General features: G+C 33.1%; 1 protein-coding gene across 1 annotated transcript; it reads right to left on the bottom strand.

The window, feature by feature from the left end:
• Positions 1-3,318: 3,318 nt before the first annotated feature.
• Positions 3,319-9,291, bottom strand: LOC149549610 (putative multidrug resistance protein). Its single transcript, XM_089792926.1, has 6 exons — positions 9,091-9,291; positions 8,497-8,954; positions 6,642-7,182; positions 5,596-6,516; positions 4,401-5,398; positions 3,319-3,818 (listed from the first exon to the last, which is right to left on the bottom strand). Exons 1-6 carry the CDS (start codon positions 9,280-9,282, stop codon positions 3,440-3,442), a joined length of 3,489 nt encoding a protein of 1,162 aa, XP_089649052.1. The 5' UTR covers positions 9,283-9,291; the 3' UTR covers positions 3,319-3,439.
• Positions 9,292-16,371: the final 7,080 nt, after the last annotated feature.

Here is a 16,371-nt window from a genome sequence, read left to right as displayed (position 1 = left end):
GGCAAGGCTCAAAGATCCAAGGAAGGAATGGTAGTGCTCTCATGGCCAAAGTATTACAAGTAAATGACCCAAGATCATATGAGGAAGCTAGAGGGAAGAAAGAATGGGAGAAAGCTATGGAAGAAGAATATGATGCTTTGGTGAAAAATAAAACTTGGGAACTTGTGCAACTTCCCAAAGGTAAGAATGTCATTGGTTGCAAATGGGTTTATAAAACAAAATTTAAATCAGATGGTGTTATAGAAAAATTTAAAGCTAGATTGGTTGCTAAAGGATTTAATCAAAAAGAGGGTGTTGATTATGAAGAAACTTTTGCTCCTATCATTAAAATGAATACAGTTAGAATTATTCTTTCTTTGGCTGCAAGTCTTGGGTGGCATATTCATCAAATGGATGTTAAAAATGCTTTCTTAAATGGAGATTTATATGAAGAAATATATATGGATCAGCCACCAAGTTTTGTAGATCAACATCATCCTAATCTTGTTTGTAGATTAAAGAAGTCACTTTATGGGCTTAAACAAGCACCAAGAGCATGGAATGAGAAGATTGATAGGTATTTTCAACTTCATGGGTTTCAAAAATGCAAATCAGATCCAAATCTTTATGTGAAGAGAGTGCAAAATGAAATTATTCTTGTTGCAGTTTATGTGGATGATTTACTCATAGCTGGACCAAATATTGGGTTAATTAGTGATTTCAAATCAGATCTTAAAGGGGCATTTCATATGAGTGATTTGGGTGAACTGAATTATTTTTTTGGCTTGCAAATTAGTAGACTTCATGATGGGTTATTTATCTCTCAAGAAAAATATGCTTTGGATCTTTTAGATAAATTTAACATACTTGAATGTAAGCCAACCCCTACTCCTTTTCAATCTAGAATTAAGCTTACTAAAGAATGTATTTCCAAGAAGGTGGATGCTACTTTATATAGACAGCTTGTTGTTAGCTTGGTTTATCTAACACAGTCTAGACCAGACATTTGTTTTGCAGTCAATTTGGTATCTAGATTTATGCAAGAACCAAAAGAAACTCATTGGTTGGCTGCCAAAAGAATTTTACGATACATTCGTGGCACCATTTACTATGGCATTCATTATAGTTACAAGTCTTCAATTTCTTTGACTGGCTTCACAAATTCTGACTGGGGAGGTGACATAGATGATAGGAAATCTACTGGTGGTTATATTTTTCAGCTTGGGTCAGGTCCAATTACATGGAGCAGCAAAAAACAAACTACTACATCATTGTCCTCATGTGAAGCAGAATATAGAGCAACAAAAGAAGCTGGAAAGGAAGTAGTTTGGATTCGCAACCTTTTATTTGAGCTTGGTTTTGCACAAAGTTCAGCTACTCCTTTGTATTGTGATAATCAAAGTGCTATTCAAGTTGCAAATAATCCTGTTTTTCATGCTAAAAAAAAACACATTGAGATTGATGTTCACTATATTCGGGATCTTGTTCAAGCAAATTTTGTTAATCTTCTCTTTTGTCCAAGTGAAGACCAAGCAGCAGATATATTTACTAAGAGTATGCTTGAGGCCAAATTTCTGAAACTACGAGGCATGCTCGGCATGATTGAGGTGAACATTAAGGGGGGATAGTCATGTCATGTTCCCCTCTCTTTCTTTTTTTGTAAATAGGTACCTAACAAGGCTGAATGTCGGGACCTATCTTATCTATATTTTTTATTGTAATTTCTCCCATACATTATCATTAGTGGTAGAAATTAAGGGAGGATGTTAGAAATAGTCAACAGTCATGCTGTTATAACCAAACAACAAGTATGCCACACATTTCCTATTAAATTGGTAACAAGATAGAAATGTCCTCCATGAAACTAGGTCATACAACATTATCCTAAGAAGATATGAATGTCCTCCATGATACTAGGTCATTTAGCATTATCCACTTATTCTCTAGAATCATCTTCTATCAATACACTCATCTCATAGGCTCTCTATATATAGAGACCATTGCATAGCTTTGTTGAAATCAGTTTGATGAATAAAATTTATAGTTTTTTCTTTATAGTTTTAATTTTCAATATCTACATCTGCCATGTTTTGGCTGCCTCGCTTTATGCCACTCATGCCCGAATTGCGCTTCAACCCTCTGCAGTGTCACCATTTTCTTCCTCCGTTGCTTAGCTACTGATACTGTCCATGATTCTTGCACTTGCTTAGTTTGTGCTCCTGATGGTTTTGTCTACTCTGTATCTCTTGAGATGGGGTTTGAGACTTATTTTTTTTGGAAACACTAGTAGTGAATTCGTTCTACGTAGATTTTTAGAATTAACCAAAGCCCAGCCACACCTCTTGGAAGAAGATCCCATGTATAGTTCTAGAATAGATTTATTTTTCTTCTTTTTGTGTCAATTTTTTTTTTCTTTTAACAAAATTATTATTAGCTAATACAAAATAAATATTATTGAATGAAAATTAATTAAAAAATATTTTTTTTTGAACTTTTGAAAATATGTGATTATAAGAATTTAATTTCCTTCTATACATATATAGATAATAACTAATAAATAAATTTAAAATATAAAAATTTAGAATTTTAAAAAATAACAATTCTAAAACTAATTTTAAAATAAGAAATACTAAATGTAGAAATAAATCTCAAATCTAAAATATCTTAAAAAAATTATTAACCAAAATTTGAAACATCCTCTTTCGAACCTAAAATCTTAAAAATCAAACTGTTTTAAATAAAAAATTCTAATATACCCTATAGCAAATTTTTCCTCGGCATGAAACCTTTCCTCCACAAAAATAGTTCCTAACAATCTGTTAGATCTAAATAATTATTTAGACATTCAAATTATCTAGGAAATGTTGATTGTTTCCCTTGCTCTGCCCTACTTTTTATATATTTGAAGTTTTCTTCTAGATCTAAATTTGAAGATGTTTAACATGAATTGCTTTCCAGAAAAGATTTTGAAATGTGGCCATCACTTTTCAAGCAGTGCAGATGAAAAAGTGCCGTTGTAGAAAAGACTATTTACATACATGAAAAAATTAAGATTGTGCAATTAACTGATACGAATTAACATGGTGCAGTGAATTGGTATGGATGCCTTGTAGATCAAAATATGGTGGGTATTTATTTACAAGTTCAGTTTAGTTATATGGTTATTAAATTATTTTTAAAATTATTTTTAACTATTTAATACTTTTAGCTTAGAAATCAAATTAAAAATATAAATGAAAATATAAATCTTTTGAACATTCTTCTCACCATTCATAGAAAGAATTGAGATGGTGCAATGGATTGTTATGAATGCGAGGAGAATTCACATGGTGCAGTGAGTTGATATGAATGCCTTGTGCTGAATCATTTATGGTGGGGTTTAATTTACAAGTGAATTCAGTTATACACACGATATAGATATACATGCATCTTTACAGTTTTCTTTCTTGCCACTCGGAGCTCAGGGCAAGGGAAATTGATTTTTCTGTTGAAGATTCACAAGAGAAAAATAAGCACCTTCTTCACCTTTGCTTAGCAACTGAGAATGATTTCCTTGCTCCACAATTCTTCCCTTGTCAATAACTACTATGCAATCTGAATTTTGGACGGTACTCAACCTATGGGCTACAATGACACTTGTTCGACCCACCATGACTCTGTCTAGGGCGTCTTGAACCACTTTCTCAGACTGGGCATCCAATGCACTGGTGGCCTCATCTAAAAGAAGGATGCTTGGATTCTTTATGATCGCCCTGGCTATGGCAATTCTCTGCTTCTGCCCTCCTGACAACTGGACACCTCTCTCCCCTGTGTTTGTATCATATCCATCCTGTAAACATCTGCAGTGATAAGGAAGATGATTACTGTTTGGTATATAAATATGAATCTGTCTGATCTAATTTGATAGATTACTGTTCAGGACTTAAACTCACAATGTTTTCCTAGTTGTTTTGTTAAGGTAAGTTTTGAAAGGGCTCAATATGTTTTACGAAGGATATAGCATAAAGCACAATGAAATACAAAGAAACAAGATTAAGACAGCAAGAAACACAAAACAACAGCAACATAGCAAAACCAGAGCAGAAATCTAAAAAGCAGAAAAACAGCCAACCCAAATCAGGGTGGTTTAGAAAGTGTTCCAAAGATGCTCGTTTTCTCAATATACCAGAATTATTTAACCCTAATCTTTATGTTTCCCTAGTTGTCCTGATTCAATCTGACAATATGAGCCAGACTTGAATAATCATGCATTTAATGTTAATCCACATCAACAGACGAAACCACTGAATTCTAGATGCTAAAATCTATAATTTTAAACCACTGAATTCTAGATTTTACAATTTATAATTTTACTCAATCAATTCATAAGTTGATAAAAGATTTTAATCAAATCAAACAAATGGTTGACGAAGTCTACGCACGATATGAATTCATGGGCATTTGCAGCCTTTGCAGCTTCGATCACCTCTACTTCAGTTGCATCATCTTTCCCATACGCTATGTTCTCACGAATACTCCCAGCAAATAATGTAGGCTCCTGCCCAACCAGAGCTATATGTTGTCGTAGGGATCTCAGATTGAAACTCCTGATGTCTTTTCCATCTAATTTCACCCTTCCCATGAGTGGATCATAGAACCTCTCGATCAATCCGATAATAGTAGACTTTCCACACCCACTCTGTCCTACCAAAGCCATACTACTTCCGGCCTTAATTTTCAGGCTAAAGTTTCGAAAAATAATGACATTAGGACGAGCTGGATAAGCAAAATCCACATTTTCCAAGTCCACATTACCTTCCAGCCTCTGAGGTTTAATGCCCTCTGGATCATCTGGGCTTATAAGTGTTTTCTTGTCAAGAATTTTGAACAGGGACTCTACGGTATCAGCTCCCCTGGCAATATCTGAAGTCATGCTCCCTGCATCTGCTATGATTTTACCCGCTCTTATTAAAATCAAAATGGTTTTGAACAGATCATTGTTTGTTATGGTTCCTTGGCTTACTAACTTTCCTCCGTACCAGAGAACCATTGCCCAATTCAATATGAGAAGAGTCTGAGAGGCTGCAAGGCCGTATCCTGCATACCATGAATCCCTACTGATTTCTTTGTGAGGAATCTCCTGCTTGGAATCAAATAAGTGAATAATTCTGTCTTGTGAACAGAGAGCAGTTATGGTTCTGTGATTTACCACTGATTCTGCAGCTACTTGGCAGCCTTGCTCTTGGGCACTGGCCGACTTTTTCGAAATGTTGCGGAGAAGAACTTTTCTCGTATAGAAGCATGTGATTATGATGGGTTGCATAGCAATCATTACTAGGGCTAGACGCCATGCTATGAAAAGACCCAGCACGCATGAAATGCCCACTCCAGACACAGCTTCAGTTAACAGAGATACTCGATCGGTCACCAGAGACCTCACCTACCAACACAAAATCAGACAAACATGATGCATTTCAATTGTGTTGAATCTAAAACCCTAAACCCTAAACCATTCCAACAATGTAAGATTGGTATGAGAAAACTAAACATATGATCGGACAAAATTATGTAGTAATAGCAAGAAAGAAATGGAGTTCTATAAGAGGTGTGAAAGAAATTGCAGTGCACTATACATACCAAATTAGCATCCTTTCCTAGAATTGAACAAAGGGCTCCGCTTGAATTCTCGTCCAGGTCAAACCACCCAATTTCAAAAGTGAAAAGCTTACCCAACATTATGAGCCGAACCCTTCTGGTCAACAACTCCCCCATGGCGGCGAAGTTATAATGCTGAAGAAAGCTCACTACACAAGACCAGAGGGATAAACACACAAAAATGGTGCAATAGATCTTCACCTTTCGCTTCATTTCGTCTTCGTCTTTCAAGAACAGGACGCCTATCATGGAGGCCAATGTAAAAGAATAGGCAGGCTGCAGAGCCCCGTAACCAATGGCCCCTGCACAGCCCATGACTGCCTGCTTCCATTCTGGAGCACTTAATGCCAAGAGCCTCCTCAATGAAGGAGCCTTTGGAGCTTTCATCTCCTCGTTTTTATGAATCTCGTTGTATTCTTCTTCGCCGGTCTTCTCTTGCTCTGGAATTATACGCCTAGACCGACTACTACGGTTTGATCTGTTCTGGGATCCATGTCTGCTCCTGTTAGCTAACAAAATACTAGCTGGAGAAATTCCCACAATAGAAGTAGAACTGCTTTTTGGCATTTGCCCATTCAGTTGCTGCAATTGCACCAGAGCAGCGTAAGCTCCATTGGGCTTGTGAATGAGTTCTTCGTGTTTTCCCTCTTCAATCACTCCCCCGCTTTGAACCACTGCAATTTTATCCGCGTTGCGTACGGTGGAGAGACGATGGGCTACCACCACTGTTGTGCGGTCCATGGAAGCCTTGTCAAGGGCCTCCTGAACTATTTTTTCTGATTCTGTATCTAATGCACTTGTTGCCTCATCCAAGAGTAGGATTGGGGGATGTTTTAGAATCGCTCTTGATATTGCTATTCGTTGCTTTTGGCCCCCGGACAGCTGCACACCTCTCTCACCCACCTGCAATCAGTAAACAAATTTACAGAGAACTTCAGCTTCAAACAGGGGAATGCATATAACTTACCTGAGTATGAGCATAGCAAATGAAACAATGCACTTTTTTTGGAGGAATGCATATAATTTACTTGAGTATAATAACCATCTGGAAGTTGGCTGATGAAGTCGTGGGCATTTGCATCTTTCGCTGCATTCACAACATCTTCCATGGTGGCGTCCTCTTTACCAAACAGGAGGTTTTCATAGATAGAGGTAGCAAAAAGTGCAGGCTCTTGACTAACGAGCCCAATTTGGGTTCTCAACCATTTGAGCTGAAGGTTTTGGATGTTTTCCCCATCCAGAAGAATTTCTCCTTTCAGAGGATCATAGAAGCGTTCTATTAATGAAATGACCGTAGATTTTCCTGAACCACTGCTACCGACTAGAGCCACGGTTCTACCTGCTGTAATTATGAGGTTAAAATTGCCCAAAATTAAGGTCTCCGGCCGGGAAGGATATATAAACTCCACGCCTCTTAATTCAATTTCCCCTGAGACTTTTTCTAATACTTTTCCAGTCGGGTCCTCCCAATCGATCTCTGGAACTTTGTGGATCATTTCAAATATTTTAAATGCCGCCGCGCTTGCCTCAGAGAAGTATTTGAGATTTGGCAATGCCGTCCCCAACGCCCTGAAAGCAATTAAAATCATCAACTGGCATTTTGATGATGAGTTGTTTTCCATAGCAAATCACTAGAATATGTAGTATTCATTGCATTTAAGTTATGCTACTGAAGTAAATCGTAAGGTTTTTTGAGGGGTCATCTATCTCATCTATCTGATACTATAACTCAAGCATATTTAATTATGAAATTTTATCCAAGTTTAAGTCTATTTAGGCTAGACAAATATGATAGCAACTTAAGTAGGCTCAATTTTAGAGGAAACTCCATGGTTAAAGGCAGAGTAGTAATGGAATGGTTACTTTTGGAGAACGCTTAATGTTTCTTCTTTGACAACAAGTGTGAAATGTTCCATTCATTCTCATGAAAGGTGTGTTTTCATTGAATCACTCATTACTCACTCCCACTGAAACATAGGTTAATGATTTTGACTCGAAAATAACACAATGGAATTTTGATAACAATGCTACAAATTAACATCATTTACTTCAAACATAATAATGCCTAAGGTGTCTGTTGCAATGTTAAAGGGGCTCTGCATGGAAGCCAGAACCATTTAAATGTTTCAGCTACTGAGTTTTGCCTATCACCCCAAGTATTCCATGCTTACCTATGGCTACTAAATTCTTTTGAAAATCTCACATAAGATATAACACAGGAAATAACAATTAAAAAAAATACGGCAGATGTATCTAGATGATGTTTACTGAGATGAATTATTGGATATTTTTGAAGGATCATCCATCTCACTACTACAACTCAAGTACACTTAATTATGAAGTTTTCTCCAAGGTTAAACTCATTTAGGTTAGGTAAATAGAGTAACAAGCTAAGTAGGTTCAATTTTATTAAAGAAACTTGATGGTTTAGTGCACTTGAGTTGTACCAATAGGATGATGAACTCTCGCGAAGGCCTAATGTTTCACCTTTGTGCACATCACTGGATGCAATGAATGTTGAGTGTTCTTTTCATTTAACCAGAGGTAGACTCTTGTAAATCACTCCCATAGATTAATAAATTTGACTCAAAAACTACACTATTAACTTCTAATAAGAATACTAGAAATTAACATCTTTTCAAAGAAACATAATAATGATCAAGCTATCTCTTGCATTGTTAAGAGGGCTTTTCATGAGAGCCAGGACCATTTATATGTTTCAGCTATTGAGTGCCGCCCAGTAACCCAACATCCCACGCTTAACCATGGCTATTAAAGTTTCTGAATCTCGCCTAAGATAAAACAGGGGAAATAACAACAACAAAAAAAGAGTACCGTAAATGGAAATGGTTGACAATAATTTTCTCTAGGGCAGATTCTTACAGGCCACCAAGGATAAGAGAAAATCCCGTTCCAAGAATCTTTCCTCCTGAAGCTTCATTGCGAAGGACAAGTGTGCTTCCATACCATGTTACGAATGCCCATATGGCAAAATTGACACCAGTGGCACCTATTGCCAGGCCTTTTGCTAGGCCCTGTTTAATCCCAAGCTTCACGCTTCCTTCTAGTGCAGATGAAAACTTGGCCATAACTTTCTCTTCAGCAACAAAGGAATACACAGTTCTAACAGAGGAAAGAGCTTGTTCCGCAATGCTGCTGGCCTTGTTATACTCTGCATGCATCTTCCCACCAATGGCCATCAGCTTTCGCCCATAAAGAACTCCTGGTATTATCAGCAATGTTAAGAAGGGTAAAGTCACCAAAGCAAGCCTCCAAGACAAATAGAAGGCAGCACCGTAGCAGCTCACAAATGTAGACAAGTTCATGATGAAATTGGGCACCTAAACAATCCTCAAAAAATTAGCTTACTTTAACCAGTCCATAAAAAATTTGATCTAACCTATAATATGAAAACAATATTGAACAACCCTCCTAAAAAATGAATCTTATGTATATTGTGAAACCAACATCAATTACCTTATCACTCAAAACATCTTGTATGATGAGTGTATCATTGGAGATGCTGTTGATAACCTCGGCCGTATCAACGCCTGCAGTGTCGAAAAATGCAACCTCCTGCCTCAGGACTGCCATCATATATTTTCTACGCATGCGGGAAGCTTGCCTTTCTCCAGTTCTTGCCCAGCAAAATGCCTCTATAAAACACATTCTGTAGACTCAAATAACGGAAGCGAAGGAAATTGATTGTTCCAATTTATGGATTGATAAATTTTGAACTAATATATTTGTTGTTCTAACAATTCAAAAGGATGCAGCTATCTTCTTTACAAATTGTATCATTATTAAATTTTAAAAAATATGAAAATGCAATGAATTTTTTTGAAATTTTCAGCATTTGATTTTCATGATTTGTATATTTTGCAACAAAAAACAACAATTTTTTTGAATTTTTTTTGCTGTGTTTTCGTCATGTTTGACTTTTTCTTTTTTTCTTTGGTCTTTGGTGCATTTTGTCTAGAGATTAGCCAATGCCATTTTTTGCAGGTCAATGGTTGAAAATCAAGTCGATCATATTGTGCATGGGTTATAATGTTTGTGTTGGGTGTATGTGTGAAGCCCAACAGTCTTCCATTTATTATTCACAATTTATTATTGCTTCCCTCCAATTGTTTGTCTTTTCATTTCTTTTAAGACTCTATATATGTGTATTGAAGGTTCATTATTATATATCATATTCGCAGAGCTAGAGCTACAACTGCGATGTAAAGTTCAGACATTAACATTAATAAGAGATCTTCCCTACAGTGTGGACATAGCAATAATTTGTGATGAACCACAATAAAATCATGAGTTTGTGTTTTTCCTCTTTCTTGCTGTTTTGTTCTTTCTCAATTTGCACTTTTAGCGAATTTTACAATTTGTACATTTTATGACCTATTGATTTTGAATAGAAAAGTTCATAATAGAAAACACATATGTTTTTCATCTAGACCCGTTTATTATGATATGTTTTATCTTAATTCAAACTTTTTATTGTATTCATAAGCCTATTCATCTTTTATCCTAGTCATATGTCAATTACAAAAACTATTATTCTCTGAAATCTATTTTTCCAGTTTTTGAAACTTTTAAAATATCAAACCATGATCATATTGTTTCAGTTGTGTTGACATTTTAATAACAGATAACTTATTTTATTTGAGAAAATAAAGTTAGAGAAAAAAAAAAAAAAAATAATTGATTTGTGAAAAATAATACATCTAAATTACAAATTGTTTAAACTCTAATCCTATTATGAAATATACTGGTTCTTTAGTTTAAAATACTACGACTTCAGAGACATTATTACAACCATCCATTCATTCATTTAGTGATGACGTACATGTTATTCCAGACTCTACCCATGATCCAAACGTTTGTGCTGTCTCAATCCATGTCATAAAATAGATTCAATTTTTGATAAAAAAAAAAAAAGCAAATTAACCTTTTAATTTTGCTCAGCATACATATGAAACCCTTACATATAAATACTGAAGAAAAGGCCACCTCCACTACTATAAATCTGCAAGCCTATTTTAACCAGGGAAAATCATACCTAAAAAAGCTGCGACTGATACTCCAGCAGCCAAATATAGAAAATACACGACAGTCTGTATCATGGAAAAAGAAATTAAAACTGAAGAAAGTCCAATATGTTAACACGATCTTAAAGCAAACTCAAAAAAAAAAAATTACAAAAATTCTTACGTGATTTAGATTGCCGATGGATGATGCGGAAGAACCAGACCCGAGATCATTAAAAGCATTACTGAGAATGGAGAGGAGACCTGCGGTGTAAAAGCCATCACCCACTGCGCCCAAGCTGCCAATCACCATCATCATTCTATCTATCCAATCCCCATCTTCAAACAAATTCCACATTAACACCTTCAGTTGAAAATTCTCTGGCTGCTTAGCATCTCTATATTTTCTCGCTTCCATACTTTTGATGCGCCACCTGGTAAATCAATCAAATAACTTGTATTAGATGAGTATGATACTTTTTAATTGAGGAAGAACATAAGTTATTAGTTACTCATTGTGTTTATATTTCAATTATTGTTTATAAGATTTATTTAAAAATTATTTGGTAGATTATTATTCATTGGTTTTTTTAAAATGTTGGTAATTGGATGGATTTGAATAATTTTATTAGTATTACTAGTATCAGACAGTGCTCCAGTCTTAGATCAAGTTTACAAGTTAATTGATTGTCCATAAAAATCATAATGAAACAATGAAGAATGTGTTTAAATGACACACTTTAAAATGACCAATTCTTCTAGACATAACAAATGTAACAAAGTTCATTTTTACTATTCAGAAGATCAAACAATAATTATAAAAAATTAAAATCAAAAGAATCATCAAATTCTAATATATCATTTAAAACCTTAAATTTTCTAAAATTAATTACTACTATTACTCTTCCCCTATTCAAGTAAGACTCATGAATTAGAAATTTGTGGACAATCACATTGTTTGTTGTGTAACCACTTTTATAAATCATAGGCTAGGAAAAAAATTTAAGTTTGCAGAAAAAGAGTAAACTTTGACTATTTAGCACTTTTAATCTAGGAATCAAGCCTTAATTTGTCATAATGTTTAAGCTTGTCCCTTAAGATTTGAATTAGAAATTTTTGCAAAAGGAATACTGAACTTAATAATACGTAATCTATTAATTATCTAAAAAAAATCCAAGCAAAAAAGAATTAAACTGAAACTCAACCTACTAATTTCCCAAAATAAGAAATTTATCTATTAATTATCTAAAAAAATAATCCAAACAGAAGAGAATTAAACTGAAACTCAACCTACTAATTTCCCAAAATAAGAGATGACAGGAAGAAATGGATATTGAACGTTGACAACTCCCCTACAAAGAGAAAGCAAACAATTTACACAATGAAAACTAGAGTGAGCAGCATAAGATAGCGTACTGACTAATACAAAAACATATATTGTGTCTACATATATAACAAATTCAGTGCTGGAACATCAAGCACTACGTGCCTTTTCAGTGATAAATGAATAAGAAATTCAAGTTCTCGTCAGTAGTAAATAGATTCGCTTTAATGTTCCATAGTCAATGGATTGTCTGCATTGTCGTTTCTCAGACTCTCATGATCAGAAGCAAAGATGAAATTGACACTTCAAATATTTTATTTTAGAAAACAAATTTAAAAGCTATATAGAAATAGCTGAAAAAGGTTCCTATATCGTGCAAAGGTGCTGACATTCTTAAACAAATTGAGATTCCAAAATATGTTTTGGTTGAACATTTTTTTAATGAGATTAAGAGGTGGCACAGGGAATATTTTATACTAAGAGCCTTATCACTTGCATCTTTAAATGCAACATGCCAAGCTCGGTTCCATGATCCCAATTATAAGTGATTGCTGAATTTTATAATATCCATTTAAAATGATTATATTCCATAATGATTCAGGAGCTCTTGGTGTTATTCTGTTTTTGTCCTGGCTGATAAATTGGAAGTTGAATAACTTTCAAATAAAATCTATTTTATTAAAATATAGGAGGTTTCAAAACTATTTTCAAATTCATGAAAAAAAAAAATGCTTAAAAGTTATTGGGTGGTTGTAATTTCTATCACATAATTACATAGAAGTTAAAGAAATAGTTATTATACATAAAAAAATATGAAAAGAAATTATGATTTATTGTTAGTGTTAATATTATACAAATATAAGTACACTTGGATGTTAAAGTGATATTATCTCTAACACTTATCTTAAAGTTAAAAGCTTCTAAACTATCGTGAAGTGAGAACATCATTAACCATATGATCTCATCATTCAAGCTTATTACTTGGGATAGGGTTTGTCTCACTAAATAAAGATTTGGGAGACATTGGTATCAAGGGGTTAGAATCACAAAACTTAGTTTTGGGTTCTAAGTTTGTTTGGAGGATACTAAACTACCATGAAATGAGAGCATCATTAACTATATGAATTCATCATTCAAGCTTATTTCTTGGGATATAGTTTGTCTCCTCAAAGATTTGGGAGACATTGGTATCAGGGGGTTAGAGTCTTGAAACTCAATTTTGAATTCTAAGTTTGTTTGGAGGTCTATATGAATCCATCTTCCATTGGACTAAGATTTTGAATCCAAAATACCTTTGTAATGACTCTATGGAAATAATATGTATGTTCTCTTCCCCTCCTAAGCACTCTCTAATTTAGACTCATGGCCAAATCTTATATTTGATATTCTTGCCACTTATCTTAACTTTTTTTTAATGGACGCGATGCTAGATTTTGGGAAGAGGTTTCAAATAATCTTCCTTCTTTAACTATCTTTAGAGACTGGTTTAAAATGATGGATACCCTTATTTGCGCTTGAGGCATCTATGTGGTTGATTACTCTTATATTAATTATTTGAATCCCTTTCTGATTTTCAGGTGGAAGGAAGTGGAATCTATAACCGATTCTCAAATAGTATTACATAGAGAAGGGTTTTAAGATATCATTGAGATTAATTTTTAGTAAATTCTTAAAATTTCAAAATTTCTATTTGGGTGCACCAAATAAAAAATTAGGAATATGAATATGTATTCCAATTTTGGCCAAAAAAACAAACATTTTCTATTCCACCTAAATATGTAGAATTATAATACATATTCCTATATCAATTTTATTTTTTCAGAAAAAATAATATTTTCAAGTCTATGCTCAAGTTTTCATGTGTTATTTTTGGTCTTTTTCATTTTCTTTTGCATCAAGCCAAGGAATTTTTCATGGGATTTTTCTCTAAGTCATGCTGACCCTTTCCTGCCTACATTTCCATGTAGTGATCTAAGAGTCAATCTTGCGACCACACATTGCCAAATAAAAATCATTGATCTCCAAAATATGCCACAAAATGCCTATGGATTTTCCAAGATGACAAAGTATTTCTTTAGGTGGTTGAAACTCGCCCTCATATTTCTTTGCGAGAACCCCACAATCGTAGAAATTGATGCCGAACACAGGTCTAAGAGAATCCTCAAATTTCTTAGTTCAAAATTTTCAATTTTGTCTAACCAAACAAAGAATATGATTACATATTTTCATTTTCTATTCTAGAGTAAAAATTCTAGAATTTGTATTCCTATTCCCATATTCTTATTCCCACAACCAAACAAACACTCAGCTTGAGACAAAATAAGACTTGTGTAATGTCTTTGAGAGAGTATCTTAACTTATTGTCTTAGATTATTATCTTTATAAGACAATACAACACACCAATACTATTGTCTTTGAGAGAGTGTCTTACCTTATTATCTTAAATTATTATCTTTATAAGACAATAAAACAAACCAATATTATTATTATCTTTAAGACAATATCTTTACTTATTGTCTTAAATTATTATCTTTATAAAACAATAAAACACATCAATATTATTGTCTTTTGAGAGATAAAATAACTAAATATTGTCTCTATAGAGACATATGCCTTTAGTCCCACTTATAACCTTTGACAAGACAATAAAATAGTCTTTTAAAAGATGATATATAATAATAAATTTTGAAAAATAACTCACTATCCAAATACATATAAACTATATTAGTAGATATTAATTTGTGCTAGGGTAGGATGGAATTAAACCACCATCCTTTTACTTATAAAGTAGGCACTCTTCCATTGAGATATAACCTTTAAAAAAAATTGCACCCTTAAAAACTTAAAGTCTCAAATTACCTTTTATTTTGTAGTGAATTCTAAATTTGGATAATGATTTAGAAAAAAATTGGTGAAGTGTAAAATATAATTCTCTTTCTAGACATTTGTCTACTTTAATGTAGACATTATATATATATATATATATATATATATATATATATATATATATATATATATATATATATCACTTGTAATTTACACATATAAAGTGAGCATAAATTCCAAGTGCTTACACATAAAACAAAGAATTCAATAAATTCTCAAAATTTGACTAACTCTGAATCTATATTTATAATATTTATAGCCTCCAATAAAAACAATAGTGGCTAAAATTATGGGAAGGAAACTCTTGGCTATGGTATCTAGAAGAGAGATTGTGGGGATCAAAATGGCCATGAGTCTCACATCGGAGGTGGGTAAAAGAATGGAGTTGACTACTAAAACTGCAAAAGTCTGCTAGTTGGAGATGAGGTATGCTAGAAACCGATATCTGTTTAGGTTAGGGTATCCAATTCTTTTGAAAAAATGAGTACACATTTTTAGATTTAGGTTAGAGTGTCTAATTCTTTTGAAAAAATGAGTACACATTTTTAGAAATGGGTAGTCATTTTGCAACCTAAATTTGGAGCCATTTTGGCTTATTGTATTTTCCGTAGGCAATATACTATTGCAATCAGTTTTACTTAACTTGTGATTAATTTTATTTATTTCAACCAATTACATTTTATTATTTTTATTTATAAGTTCATTTTTTGATTTTTCTAATGTATATATGAGAGATTTTTAATTTCTAAAATCCCTAAAATTATTTTACTTCAATTTCATTGGCTCATACCTTTGGGGTCTTATAGGGCAGATTTCTAGGAAGCATACCCATATTATGAGGTGATATTTTCGGTAAGAATATATGAAAACATGAAATAGATCAAACATATTTTAATACATTTTCAAAATATTCATACTTTAAATGCTAACAATTTATAAAATTAGAATGATTAATTTTAAAAATTATAAATTGAATATAAGATTTTTTAACATCTCAAATATTATGAAAATATTAAAACTATTATTAAACTATATTGTACATTATCATTACCAATCAATAAATTCGTTGTCTTATAATTATTAATTATTAGATTTAATGCACTACTCTATCTAATTGAATTATTATCTAATTAAACTATTATAACTTGACGACAAATAAAAATACAAGCCACTATGTGGCCCTTGTTTTCACTTAGAACAAAATTGGTACATGATTTGTGAGAGATGGGTTCCCATTATAAGACTCCCCATCGACCCCCATAGCTCATTCTTTTTGCCTTTCCGAGTATATACTCTTGTTTTTGTTAATTTTTTTTTTATTGTTATTCTATAAAATAAAGATATATTAATATTTTTAATTAATTTGGTAGTTAACATAGTTTTAAACTTAGTTTCGTAGTTAGAGTTAAAATTCATAATTAAATTAGCTTTTATTTTAGTTTTTAAATAAGTTCATAGTTAATTTTTATAATAGTTTGTAGTTAAATTTGTTTTTAAATTAGTTCACATTAATTTTTTTAATAT

Source organism: Cupressus sempervirens, chromosome 7 (assembly GCF_028749045.1).
Source record: "Cupressus sempervirens isolate cs-2001-9-10 chromosome 7, ASM2874904v1, whole genome shotgun sequence".
NCBI lineage: Eukaryota > Viridiplantae > Streptophyta > Pinopsida > Cupressales > Cupressaceae > Cupressus > Cupressus sempervirens.
This window is presented reverse-complemented; position numbering and strand designations above follow the sequence as displayed.